Here is a 14,436-nt window from a genome sequence, read left to right on the forward strand (position 1 = left end):
GCCCAGACTATAATGAAAACTAAATCTCAGTTTAGTGTCAGGGGCTTAGCATAAGTGAACCATTTGGGGGCCTGTTTTCTTGTTTTTGACATTATCTTACAAAATTGAAGAGTCTCCATTTCATGAATTTACAAATTTCAATTACATTTTTATTTTCTTTGTTTGATGCTCCCCTTTATTATGCTTTAATTTATTTCCTGGGTTTTGTCTGGGTGGATTGTTGGCATTCCTTTGGATTTCCTGCTTATGGGTTTCTAAGTGCTAACTGATTTTTCTATTTTGCTGACACTTACTGTTAAAGCCTATAAACTATGCATTTACTGCTTTTTTCAGTGCATAAATCAGTATCTGTCCAACAAAACAAGCCTTTTTGCCAGTTTGCCATTTGCCACAAGAAAGTGGGGTTTCTCCTTTTTTCCCCACAAATGCTAACTGATCCTTTTTTTTCTTCTTCTTTTTAAGAAGTTAATATGTTCTTTTTTTTTAAATAGAAGCAAGACTCTGAGTTAGTAAAATTTCCCTCATGGAAACAACCACAATGACACTGACTGGTTTACTAGAATATGCCTACACCATCCTTTCTGATCTCTTTATTTCTATTTTTAAAATGGTAATGGCATGGGTGAAGGAGATGTTCAAAGTATGTGCTTTGGTCAAATCTCCACTCTGGACTGGTTTCCTACACATGTCCTGCAGCAAGTGCTGGCTTTCAGGCAGTTTATGGGGACAAACTAGGATGATTTTATTCAAAATCAAAGTCAGGGGCTAATTTTACAATCAGACATGACTTTATGGGGCCCTGAGGTTTTTGTCACCTTACCTCAGACACAGGGCATAGTCCCTGAGTCTCTGACTATCATGTCTGGGGTTTTATCAGCTGGACCTGGGTGATCTCTCTGCATCTTTGGTGCATGTGACAAATCCCCAGGAATCTGGTAAACAAGGCAGAAATCTGACTTTTCAGACTATGGGGACTTGTAGTCAGTGTTCCCTGCTGCTCACTCAGAATGTCTCTGCATTTGGGGATGCAGATATTAAAAACAGAAAAACTCGGAAGAGTTTAGAACCAGAAAACGGGAAAGTCTATTGATCCAAGAGCAGAATGTTCACTTTATTGCCTCTTGGCATCATATGTTCAAAACCAAAAAGTCCCCATTTGGCAATGGGTGGCAATTGTCAGTTTGAGCCCTTACCCTGTCCTAGTAAGGGCAAAATATGGCATTCTTGGTGTTACTTTCTCTGGACTCCCAGCTGACTGAGGAGTGTTTCTCATAGCCTCCAAGCCCTTGAACTAGCGGCCAGCATTATACAGCTTTTGACTCACTGATATTTTTATTTATCACTTATGGTCTTGACCTCCTCTCCCTTCCCTAAATAGTGACAGGGATGTGAGAAGGCCTATCTCAGAGTCAGTAATCATTTGCACCTCTCAGGAAAAAAAGAGGCCCACAAATGAACACATGACTTTAGAGTCTGACTTTTAACCAATAAAGAACAGAACATCAAACAGAGGTACAGTCCCTGGATAACTCAATACTCTTCATTAGACCCTTTGAACAATATCTAAAATGGCATGAAAAGTACATACTGACTTCTCTGTGTCTTATTCCAAGTTTCAAGTAAATTTTTTCTTGACAAAGACCCAGAAGAGAGCAAGAAGTGAAGAACATGGCACCAGGGGAGAGGACGTGGGGCAGCCCTTTCTCTGAGTCCCAGGTCCATTTCCAGAGCTCCAGCTTGCAGCCCATTCCCAGGGGCCCCCACTGCAGAGCATGGAGATGGAGGTGGTGTCCCTCTACTCTTCCTATACTCTCACTAGCTGCCATCTCTCCCTGGGTCTTGACCAATTGACTGTCCCTGATTCCTTTGGAGACACTAGAAATGCATCTACAAAATCCAATCTAAAACTACCAACTGCATAGAAGGGGAAATGCCCTCCCTCCCTGTGCCGATGTGCAAAATCACTCTGCACACCCACCCTCACTATTTCTGTTCCAGCAGGCCCCTGGGAGCCAGGCAGTCCTGAAGCTCTCCCAGGTCATGGAGAACACATCAGGGGTAGGTTCGGTGGTAAAGGTGCTGCAATATGAAGCGTCACACCTGGGACAGCACTCACATCCTCTGAGATGGAGATCAGGACTGGACTGTGCTCTCCACATGGAGCACCTGGACCTTTCCTAGGTCTGAGGCCCTGAGCTCCATGCCACTGCTGTCCCTGTGTCCTCAGAGGGCTCACCTCTGGTCCTGGCAGAGCCCTGTCTACCTGTGGGGGTCTCAGCCTGTGTGGTTTTCACCCAGCCCAGGATTTGGCTAAATGCATTCATTTCTTGTTCTCACACACAGCATGGCCATGACCAATCATCAGCTGAGTGCAGGACGCCCCACCCCACCCATACCAGTTCTGAGTCTAGGCAGTACCAAAACCATGTGGCTTGTCTGGTCGAGACCCATTTCCCTGATATTCATGGCCTCCTGGGGCTCCAGTGCTCCTGTGTCCCAGACCCAGACAGAAGTGCTTGGGGTCCAAGGCCCACAGACAGAGTTTTAGTACAACCTAGTGGAGACTGCAGGTCCTATCTTGGGGGATGCCTCTTCTCCACAGAGGAAGTGAATGTGTGTGTGTGTGTGAGAGAGAGAGAGAGAGAGAGACAGAGAGACAGAGAGAGAGAGAGAGAGAAAGTGTACTCCAGTAACATCTTAGCAACAAGGACATGAAATCCAGAAAATGAAAGTAAAGCCTGCCTTGCATTTTGTTTCATGAAATGAGAGAGATCTGGAGAGACAGATTGAAAAGAGACAAGGTTAAATTAAATAAAATTTAAATGTTAAAATATACTTAGAAATAGACCCCTGCTTATTAATGCATAGACACACATGGCATATCTCTGGACCCGTGGGGAAAGCCGACCCAAACAGAGCAGAGGCAGTAGTCACCCCCATCCCCAGCATGTGCAGGCTAGTCCCTCACTGTCCTGCTGGCCTGCTCCAGATATCTGATTCCCTGTGTTTCCTGCCCACCTGTCCATAAGGAAAGACAATTCCAAGATGTTATTCCAAAAACACAGTCTTTCCTAAAACATTTTCATATGACTTACACTATTCCACAAACTGCAGAGACTCATGGAGCCTTAAGCTGACGAGTACTGCAAGCCCCTCCAAAGCTGAGTGGTAGGTTCCTGCCCCCACATAAGGCAATCCATCTGTGTGTCGGAGGTGGAGGGATGGAGGGTAATTTTTGATGGAGCCCTCCTGGCTTGAAGGAAAGAACCCTCTTTAAACAGGGTTTAAAAGGTTAAGCATAGTAGGTCCAAGTAAAGCAAAATCTGTTTCAGATCCAAACCTTGGTCCCTTGATTAGATGAGTATCTTGAGAGGGGGAAGAGGAAGCAGGGCAGGCACTTCATCAGACGTGGGCATGGACTGGGACTGCCTGAAGAAAATCATGGGGGCTAATGGGGAGAGCAGGGAGAGCCACAGAAAAGCAAGGGCTTTGCAAGGTGAATGTCAAATGTCTCCTGCTGCTCCAAGTAGTGCAGTGTCCCTACCTGTGATACATCAGTTGGGTAAAACAGAGGCAAAAGTCATCAGAGGCAAAAGGAGTGGCCTTTGAGTTTCATGGCCTCATTCAGTCTAGGGCAGAATACTGCAATCCCTACCAACTTCCAGGACCTGTGAGGTAAAGCCTGGCCCCTTTGTGTGCACATTTGAAATATAATTGGCCTTCTGAACTCTACCCAACACTATGGTTAAAATATGTCCACTTTTTTTTTTTAATTTTTGATCCTGGTAAACATGTATAAAATTTACCATCTTCACCATTTTTAAGTATACAGTTCAATAGTGTTAAGCATAGTCACACTGTTGTGTAATTTCCAGAACTCTTTCATCTGCAAAACCCATTAAATAATTCCCCATTGGACTGACTTTTTTTTAAGATTTTATTTATTTATTTGTCAGAGAGAGAGAGAGCACAAGCAGAGGGAGGAGTAGGCAGAGGGAGAAGCAGGCTCCTTCCTCACTGAGCAAGGAGCCTGATGCAGGACTTAATCCAAGGACCCTGGGATCATGACCTGAGTTGAAAAGAAACACTTAACTGACCGAGCTACCCAGGTGTCCCTAGACTGACTTATTTGTTTTCTTTCTTTCCTTTTAAATTAGCACATAATATATTATTTGTTTTGGGATACAAATCTGTGATTCATCAGTCTTACACAATTCACAGCACTCACTATAGTACATACCCTCCCCAGCGTCTATCACGCAGCCACCCCATTCCCTCTCACCCCTCCCCTCCAACAACCCTGTTTGTTTTCTGAGATTAAGAATCTCTTATGGTTTTAGACTGACTTGTTTTTAATGATTATTTTCTTCAAGAGAATTTCATCTCCGGCTATCATCCCCGTTTGTCTACTTCCTTTTCCACATTCCCCTACTCTGTCTCTGTCTCTCTTTTTCTCAATCTCTCCCTATGCACCCATACCCACACACACCCACACCCCACCCCCACACACACACACATGCAAGCAAGTACACAGAAACAACACAGCTTACTCTGGAGGTGTCATTGCCCTTCCCCTCTCTTGGTGTGACCATTGTTGACATTTACAGGAGAAGAAACACAAGTTTCCCAGTTCACAGAGACCCCACAGGGGAAGACTGCTTCTTCTGCAGGAGCTCTCCCAGCCCAGTCCACAGGTGACCTGTGGACTCAGAACTCTCCAGAAAAAGAGCCTCAGGCTGAAAAGGAGGCTTCCAGAAGGAACCTGTTGAGTTAGCACACACTGGCTTCAGACCTCTGGAAGGGGTTATTACCCAATCTAAAATGAATCCCTCCTCAAATTTGCAGTGTGGAATGGAATCAGACCTCACTCCATCCTTTGTACTCAGGGACAAACTTATTCCTGGTGGTGAGTCACCAAAGTCAGGGGGTTTCCCTTGAGGCCAAAAAAAAAAAAAAAAAAAAAGGAAGGAAGAAAGGGAAAAGGAATTGGACATACCCATCTTTTGTCACCACCTAATAAGAAACCAGGAAACAAAATAAGGAAAGATGCATGCATGAGGAAACCACATTGGTAAGACAGCACATGCCATTTATCTCTTCATGGAGAAAGGTGGCGGGGGGGTGCTTCAGAACCCCCTAAGCATCCGCACACTGTTTCTTCATCACCGTGAATTCACCATTCCAGGGAAGTGCTCCAACCAAAAAACTGCACATTACTTTCTGAAAAAGACCACAACCACAGCAAAATCAGTAATGCCAAAAAAGAGGGGGAAATATGTCCTGTTGCTAGGTATCAGCTTAGGAATATGCTGGAAGATGGGTCATCAGCCATCAATGAGTGCTCCTAGGAATCTACTAGACCTTTGCAGCCATCGGCAAATACCTGGAGGGTCTCTGTTCCCACAAGCACTGGGGATAGAAAGTAAATACTAACAATCATCATGTTTTGCTGGGAGATCAGATGTAAACTTGATTTTATTTTTAATTCTCTCTAATATTTTCTATAGTGCAAAGAAAGCAATTCTATGTCAGATATGATCTAATGTATGTTATCTTAAATAATTAAATAATGTATTTTGTTCTAATAACAAGTCTAATAATGCCTTTTATTCCAATTACCAGAACAGTCTGGAGGGCTCTAGGGCCTACCATCTTTTATTCCAAAGAGAATTTTTCTCCATTTCAGAACGTAAGCAAGAGCATGAAGGACCATAGAAGAGAGGGAAATCCAAAGGGGAAGAAATCAGAGAGGGATCTGAACCATGAGAGACTATGGGCCCTGAGAAACAATCGGGGTTTTCAGAGGGGAGGAATGTACGGGGAGAGGTGTAACAGGATGATGGCTATTGAGGAGGGCACGTGCTCTGATGAGCCCTGGGTGTTACACTTACTAATGAATTATTGAACACTGTGTCAAGGACTAATTATGTACTATACAGTGGCTAACTGAACATTAAAATGAAAGAAGGAAAGAAAGAAAGAAAGTTCCCCAAAATCACACTAAGGACTTGGATCAATGTGGGGTTCTCCCCACCTCTGAGATCAGAAATACAGGCTTGAGGCTAAAAGACCCTGGGCCAGATCAGCCCTTTTGGGGGCGAGGGTCTTTGGGCTCTTCCATGACCTTCCTGGAAATCATGGCTGAGCCTGGAGAGAATCAACTGTAAGTGTGAGGGGAGGGGAACACTGTCCGGCCTAGTCACTGCTTAATCTCCAGCACCCAAAATACCACCTGGGGCAAAGTAAGCTTTGATGCATAGCTGAGTGGATGAATGAGTTTCCTTTTGTGTCTTCACAAGAATGAGCAATCTGGGGCCAGCAGTGTTTGAGTTGCTCTAGGTCCTCTGGGTCCAAGAAGACAGACTTTCAATGAACAAATGTTGTCAAGTTTTCCTACACCAAGAGGCCAGAGTTGATGAATCCCTTGCAATAAGGGTGACCCTGGCAGCATTCTGCCCCTAGGAGGAGGGGTAGGGAGAGACTCAGAGGGGTTCATCACATTCCCTTGTTGCCTACCCTCTGCTCTAAAGCCCACTTCTGGGGCAGAACTTTGGGAGTGATCCAGGATACAGGCACCCCGAGTTCTTCTGTCTGGGGCTCAGAGCAGCCGAGACCATCACAGAAATTTGGTCACCTACCTTTTCCAGTTTAGAGTTCTCTTGAATGGAACAGTTTTCAGTACTGTTTGAAAACTTTCTACAACTGCTGCGGCCAATTACGACATCAATAAAGTATTCCAAACGATCCGTAACCTGTCAATAAGCAATGGTGTCATTTTATTCAAAAGATTTTTATTTTACTTTTTTAAAGTTTTAGCCAAAAAAAAAAAAAAACATACACACACACACACAAACAACAACAAAACCACTCTCCCCCTCATCCTCCCTCCCTATCACCTCATCACCATCCCCTCTCTCCAGAGTCCCAGAGTCCAGGGCATGCCGCATGGTTCATGAAGGATCAGGGAGAAGAACGAGGTCACCAGAACCATCAGCTGTCCTGGGCCTGAGATACAACAGGTTCCCACAGGCCAGAAGAAAGGACAGGCCCTGTGGCCACATTGGATGCTCCTCTCTGATTCCTTTCCCACACCCTCCCTCTGAGTCTGCTATCTGGTGACATCTCCTGCTTTGGAGGGCTTCTCCACCACCTTAACCAGCAGTCCTTAAAGGGTCCATGCTGGCTGGAGTTGGTTTTGCTGTTCTCTGTTGAGTGTTTAATAAGCAGAGAAGCAGTAGGTCCGCAGTAAGACATCAGTAGTTTCGGAACTCACTAATGGCTGAGTGTGGTTAAGGCCACTCATGACGCTCATTTAAATCACATTTTATCTGGTTTTAAGAGATTATAGTAGGAGCCAAAGGGGGTGTCTTTCCTCATGGCTGTCTTCATGTCTTTAATAAAATTGTATTACATTTTAGCTACCTTCCAAAGAATTAACAAGGTGACTCTGGCCTGCCATGGGGGAGAAGCTGGTTAGCTGACATCAACAAGACACTGACAGAGTTGCCCCTAGGGTTTGAGTGTCAAGTTGGGAACCTCGAAAATATCATGGAGGCAAACTCAAACACCAACAGGACTTCGGTTCAGTCCTAATACATGCTAACCCTCACCAGGTGCTTGCTCTCTGCCTGACACTGCTCCTCAAGCGTGGCGGACAGTAACTCAGGCTGCACACCAGCCCTCTGCTGGGAGGCTGTCACTCCCTTTGCTTTCTGTAGGGAAACTGGGCAGAGGAACTAAGTGACCCTCCATCTAGCAGGTGAGACCCAGGGCTCCAACAGAGGTAGGTGCCCAGAACTAAACTTCAATCCCTAACCCCGTGATTCACCCTTTCCACACTTCTGCCCTCTCTACTCAACCAGCCAGAGGGCAGCAAAGGGCTGGGATGTGCTCATTTCCAGGGAAATGCAAACCCGACCTGAGGGAAGCTAAAGGCTATTGGTTACATGATCACTTTCACCCGAACACTCACAATCCTTTCTAAAAATAACTAGACCAGATTGACAGTTTTAAAACCCCAGTCTGATCACATGGATCCCAAGACCTCCCCTACTTAATGTCTATGTGGCTTCTCAACACTCCTAAGATAACATAGAAGGTTTATCCCATGACCTTCAAAGCCCTGAGCAGTCTGGCCCCTGCCCACCTCTCTGGCCAGTCACACTGTCTCCTTTGAGTTGCTGAGTGAGCCATGTTCCTTCCAAGTGGCAGCCAGCTATGCCCGACTGCTCTTCCTAACCCCCGTGCAGCCCCCCAGTCCTCCTGGCTCGCCTCTTGTAGCAGATGCTGTGAATTTTGCCCATGCCCTTTGCTGTTCCCCAAAACTGCCACTTCCTGGGGCTCCCTGCCTGGAGGCTTCTTGACCTGCAGGAGCCAAGAACACCTCTTAGCCAACAGTGGATGGGAGTTGATGGTAAGCAACTGAGCTTCCCTCCTTGCAGGGTGGCCAAACTCTGAGGCAGGCTCTGTATCTTTTCCTAAGGCCACAGGGAAGCCCATCGGGGTCACCTGCACAATAAATCATTCTGTACTGGCCACTTCCCTGCCCTCTTTCCCTCTCCTCTGGCCTCCTGGTGTTTCCTGGGATGGAATAAATAAACTACTGGCACTTGAATTCTAGCATTAGGATCTGCTGTGGGAAACCTAAACAAAAAGACTTCCAACCAGCATCCTTCACCTGATTCCCTCCTAGTTTGCCCTCAGGTTTAGCACCAATATCATTCCCTAGAGAGGTGATTCTCAGCCTTGACTGTGTATTGGGATCACCTGGAAGGTTTTAACACATATGAGACCTGGGTCCCACCTCAAGATCCTCATTTAATTGGTGACGGTGGGGCCAGTGCAGTAAGACATTTACAAGTTCCTCAGGTCCTTTCTGGGGAAGCCTTCCCCTGACCTCTGGACCCCCGGGTACCATGTCATCAGGTCAGATGCTCCAGCTCTCATGCTGGGTTTGGCACTGTTCCTTTCTGATTAGGCTGCTGGATCCCTACGAATCTGATTATTTCTGTCCATCTCACCACATCTACAGCAGCTAGCATAGAACTGGCTCACTAGCATAGAAACTCACTGAATATGTGTGCTACTTGGGTGCCAAAGAAAGACAATTGCAAAGGGGTCTGGTGAAGTTACAAGAGCCAGAATCCATTCCTCTATTTCAAAGGGCTCCAGAAGTTCTCCAGGTGGATTGTGCAGTGTGTCAGTCAATAAACAGAGAGCCGTCAGCATGATATACTGGAAATTCCGACTGTTGGCTCACAAGGTCCCAAAAGGACAGGGTCATAAGTGCCAACATGTACACTGGCTCAGCTTCTGCAAATGGACACGCCATACGGAGATATAAAACCTGAAGTAAACTCCACCAACAATGACCTCTCTGTTGAGTATCTTTACAATTCACTCCCGCAAGTTTCGTGGGGAATTATAAGCCACACCATGATCCTGCAGACTGAGGATGGTACATTAAGCTCAGTCCCCACTCTGGGGGCTTCCTCTTGACCATGGCATGCAGGGCCATGTGTTGCAAGCTCCAGGGAGCATCATCCTCAATGGAATCCAACTAAGCAATGTTTCCTAGCACTGGGCCATGCCTGACCCTGTGAAGAGGGATGCAGTTTTACGAACTCAGAATCAGATTGTCTCCACTTGCACTAAACGAATGTTGGATTCAAAGAATTATAGTCTATAGGAGAAGAGAATTTATTATATTATATATTATAATATATATTATATTATATAAGAAGAGATTTTATTTTATTATATATTATAATATATATTAGATAGACCACATGCCTCTTTTCAACCCCACAATCTACCTTATGTGAATAAATTGAAATGTTGTCTATGGCAGCATTATCCCAGAATATTCATGGCACTCAATTTGTCTCCCAACCCTAGCAAATACAAATCATGAACATTTGATTTGCAGTTTGGAGTTTGCATGAGTTAGTACACATAAAGTACTTAGAACAACAGTGGAAGCATACGTAGAAAGTATAGTGATGTCACAGTGACATGCAAAGGTATAGGTAACTTGATCACTCACATACTTAGGACTTTTGTATGTCATTGTTTTTCTCCCATGCCCACTCTTTCAGTCTGGCCTCAATCAGGGCCACCATAGGCACAGTGCCTAGTGGGAGGAAACATCTTTACCTGCAGCTGGACTTGTACTGTCTTGACCACTTGGAAGAGGTACTTATCCTCACTTTCTTTGTTGTATTCTTGCATGGCAAACCAGAGACACTGCTTCACGTTGGCATTTGAGGCATTGATCACTTTTAATTCCCTCAACACCTTGACCTTATTTTTGCCTGGGTCTGTGCTGGCCACCAGGGCCACCAAAATGGTGAGCAGGAGCAAGCAGGTCCCCCAGGATCTAGTCATGGGCCCTCCGTCCCGGGACACAAGCAAACCCCCTCGTTTTTCCATGGCTGGAGCTGCAGGTAGGATGGGATGGCTACGGTTGCTGTAGGTTCAAAGATCTAAAATAGCATCGGCCCAGTTGGATTCAAGAAAGAGCCATTAGGTTCCCCCTTTAGGGCTACCCCTGTATCTGAGGAAATCGACCCACAAGAAACCAGTTAAAGAGTCCCTGCTACCAGCCTTCTGCCATCCATCCCCCAGCTGTGGTCTGCAATTCCAAGGAGAACACTTAGACCCACGTCTGCTAGGACCTACACTGGTCACCTCACCACCCACTCCTGCTTCTGCACCATAGGCCTCTAAGATGTGACTGTGAAAAGTGTTGCTGCCCCAAGTTTTCCTGGCTTTGGGTCCTTGGGGTCTCTCCAACCTGCTATACCCACTGGCTGTTCCCTCTTCCTTGTGCAGTTGGCTGTAGCTCACGCCTCAGCCAATGGTTCTCCTGGGTCTCTAGCACTCAGTTTGTGCCTAGTCTCTGGTCAGGGCCCCCCCTCACTCCTGATCTCTTCTCTGTCCATGCCCCTATAGGGCACACTTTGTGACATAATCCAGCACCTGTGACGCAACCACTCTCCTTTGGTACAGACAGTTCATACACAGCAGGCAAGCTGTGGGGACCATCCAGAGGTCTCCTGCTTACCTGCACAGTAACCTCAGCTTCCTCAATGCCTGGCCTCAGGACCCCCTCTGTTTGGGCCAATAGCACTTTCCTCTGCTGTCCTACCAGGGTGAGGGTCACCCAGCCAACCTGATGGCCAAACATGTGCTTTAGCAAGAGGGGGCGTATACATGCCCTGAGCTCTCAGAGCTTCTCTGTGAAAATCCCAAACCAATGTCCAACAAGTTCCTGGAGGAACCGAGAGATAGATCTTGTCCCAGGGCCAGAAGACTGATGGCCTGTTGACCATGAGAAGTGGCAATGCATAGGAAACAATATGCAGGCATAAGTCGGCATGTCAGGTTGTAAAACGCTGCAGTGTAAATATAGCATATTGTATTTTAACTGCCTATTAATGGATGTTTTGCTTGTTTCCCATTTACAGCTGTTACAAACAGTACTGTAATGAACAACACTTTTCCAATATGTTTGTGAAATTACACAGGTCTTTCCATATAATAAAAGGCTAGATGGAAAATTGAGGCAAAAGCTTTACCTAAATTAAAATTTAGTGTATAGTGCCCAACTGTTAAAAATGTATTAATAATGTATTAATGACTTTGAAATATTGCTACATGTTAAAAGTACCTGGGGAGTTTTAAGAAGTACCTAGGCCACCAGTAAAATCAATCTTGCGAGAGGGCCCAGGGACAAGGAAGCCAGCCCAGGTTTCAGTGTATAGCCCTGTCTGAGAAACCGTGTACTGCATTTGTGCCTCTTGGGTATCAATGTACACTTGAATCAGGAGGCAAAGTGATCTTCATAAATAATTTTTTAAGTAAAAAAATGCAAATCCATCTTGATCACACTTTGATTGTGTGCACCCACATCTTCAACCACATGTCAGCCTCTCCCACCTCACCAAGGACCAAATGGCACCCTGCCCCCACACCCAGGCCCAGCCTCTTTACCAGGGCTTGATATTCCCTCACCTCCACCCAGAGGCTCAGCCACCTACAAGTCTCAATACAGATGTCACTGCCTCCATCCAAATACAAAGTGTCTCTCCCACCTACTCCCAGCTACTCCTACCTACTCCCAGCTACTCCTACCTATTCCCAGCTACTCCTGTTTACCCTGGCTTATTCCCAGCTACTCCTCTCTACTCCTAGCTACTCCCCCCTACTCTCACCTACTCCCACCTATTCCCAGCTACTCCCACTTACTTCCAGCTATTCCCAGCTACTCCTGCAAGAGTCATTCATTGCTTCTCAGGCCAAGCAGATCACTAAGACTAACCCCAAAGACACAGCCCAGTAGACAGGGAGCCCACTAAAGTGGAAGGTCTTTGGAGCAAGGAATCCCACCAACCCAGGGCCCATTGAGCCTGTGCTGCTAGAGTAACTCCATAAACTGCCTCTAAGCCCTTTCCTAATTAATTGCCAAGTTCAGAACACCTGTTCGATTTTCTCTGACTCCATAGTGCATTTGAGTATTTTGTTTACTTGTCTTTTTCTTTTCTTATGAATCCTAGTTGCCCAGAGTTTGCTTAAACATCATCCTTTCCTTTGTTCATGACACACCTGACATTGGTCCATGTGTGGCTGTGTAAGACAATGAACAGTTCACAATCTATCACCTAAACAAAGAGTAAGAATGTTATCAATATCTGACAATATATGCTCCCTTATTGTACATGATACCCTATATACTCCCTGCTTTTACTCAAGAGTTTAATCACCAGTATCTTCACACATGACATGCTCAGTTTGTGCTCTATAAAAGGATATCTACCACAGTTTATGTAAGGCTCCTGGGACTTAGATTTTTACATTCCACATTATATAACCAAGTGTTACAGACTGAGTCATTGCTGCAGTCCTCAAAGCCCTCCTGTTTAAGAATACTTCATCAAGCAGTGCCTGGGTGGCTCAGTGGGTTAAAGCCTCTAGCTTCAGCTCAGGTCATGATCCCAGAGTCCTGGGATCAAGCCCTGAATCAGGCTCTCTGCTCAGCAGGGAGCCTGCTTCCCCTCTCTCTGTCTCTGCCTGCCTCTCTGCCCAATTGTGATCTCTGTCTGTCAAATAAATAAATAAAACCTTAAAAAAAAAAGAATGCTTCATATACACCCTTTGCTGTGACTTCTCAGGGTCTCTGCTAGAGTGGATGGAATATGTTTCCCCATCCATGTGATGGGTTTCAGCATATGGCTGGTTTAGCCCTGTGTGGTAGAGGCAGAAGTGACCATGTGTCTGGATTATGGTGAGATGTGAAGACATACTGCATTTTCCACTTGTTCTCAGGTGATTTTCCAAGGAAAGGGGGTGTCCTAGGATGTAGTCTGAGAATGTGCTGTATAGGAACACCTAGTCTGGACCCAGAACCATGTTCTGAACTCATCTGAAAGTAAGCCCAATTGCATCAACCTAAAGTGAAGCCATACTAGCATACCTCCTAGACTACAAGCATACTGTAAGTGCCTGATGCAAACCTTATTGATTGCAATATAAGTGCCTATATTGAGCTATTGACTTCCAAGGGATCCATTTCAAAGACATCTAACTCAAACAAACACTGCCAGCTGGACATAGGTACTAGCAAATAACTAGATAAGGAAGAAGATCACCACACCCATGAACTTCCCTTTCCCAGAAAGCCCTCGGTGACTTAGATAACCTGACCATGTGGGTAACCCTGCTTCTCCTTTCCCATGCTTCAACTCTTACTCTCTTTTTTTAAAGTTTTTTTTTAATTTATTTAAGTAACCTCTATACCAACGTGGGACTTGAACTCACAACCCTGAGATCAAGAGTCGCGTGCTCTTCCAACTGAGCCAGCCAGGCGCCCCTCCACATCTGGCTCTTATGCCTTAAATTCATTGATAAAGAATGAACCCATGAAACCCTATATACCCAACTTTCAGCCTCTAATAAGGGTGGAGCCCCAGGTCTGGGCCCTTTCTCTCTCTCTCTCTCTCTCTCTCTCTGAGACCTCACTGAAATGTACTACATACCCACCAGGACTTGTGATTAAATAAATCTTGTTTTCCAGAGTTCCTTGATAGTTATGCTGAGATGTATCTTGATATTATAATTGAACCAAAGGGGCAAGTCCATCCACGTTGTCCCAGTGAGGCATAAAAGGAATATCTGTGGAGCTTGCTATTAGAAAAGATAGGCCCAGGAGAGTGCCTCAGGCAACCGTGTGATTAGGTTGGCAACAGCCAGCCAAGCTACAGTCAGCCTTTAGACCATGCATCAGATAGTGGATGCTTATTTTGGCTAGCTACCAGGGTAAGTAATGACTTAGTATAAAGCATTTCTTTGCCAAGAGCTGACAGTACACTCAAGTTCACCCAATTTAAGCATATTGCTAGTGTGTTCCCACTTCTGCAGAGATTAGCAGTTCTGCTT

General features: G+C 45.5%; 1 protein-coding gene across 1 annotated transcript; it reads right to left on the reverse strand.

Moving 5' to 3' along the window:
- Nucleotides 1-5,136: 5,136 nt before the first annotated feature.
- On the reverse strand, nt 5,137-10,431 carry CST8 (cystatin 8). Its single transcript, XM_045980310.1, has 3 exons — nt 10,156-10,431; nt 6,639-6,752; nt 5,137-5,220 (listed from the first exon to the last, which is right to left on the reverse strand). Exons 1-3 carry the CDS (start codon nt 10,429-10,431, stop codon nt 5,137-5,139), a joined length of 474 nt encoding a protein of 157 aa, XP_045836266.1.
- Nucleotides 10,432-14,436: the final 4,005 nt, after the last annotated feature.

This window comes from Meles meles, chromosome 16, assembly GCF_922984935.1.
Source record: "Meles meles chromosome 16, mMelMel3.1 paternal haplotype, whole genome shotgun sequence".
In the NCBI taxonomy this organism is placed as follows: Eukaryota; Metazoa; Chordata; class Mammalia; order Carnivora; family Mustelidae; genus Meles; species Meles meles.

What these genes read in the sequence shown, in the direction of transcription:
- CST8 (XM_045980310.1), bottom strand. Translation starts at nt 10,431, where the DNA reads ATGGAAAAACGAGGGGGTTTGCTTGTGTCCCGGGACGGAGGGCCCATG. An exon ending in CAGTACAAGTCCAGCTGCAG is followed by an intron (nt 6,753 to 10,155) that starts GTAAAGATGTTT and finishes GCTTATTGACAG; the next exon opens with GTTACGGATCGTTTGGAATA. An exon ending in AGAACTCTAAACTGGAAAAG is followed by an intron (nt 5,221 to 6,638) that starts GTAGGTGACCAA and finishes GGTCTTTTTCAG; the next exon opens with AAAGTAATGTGCAGTTTTTT.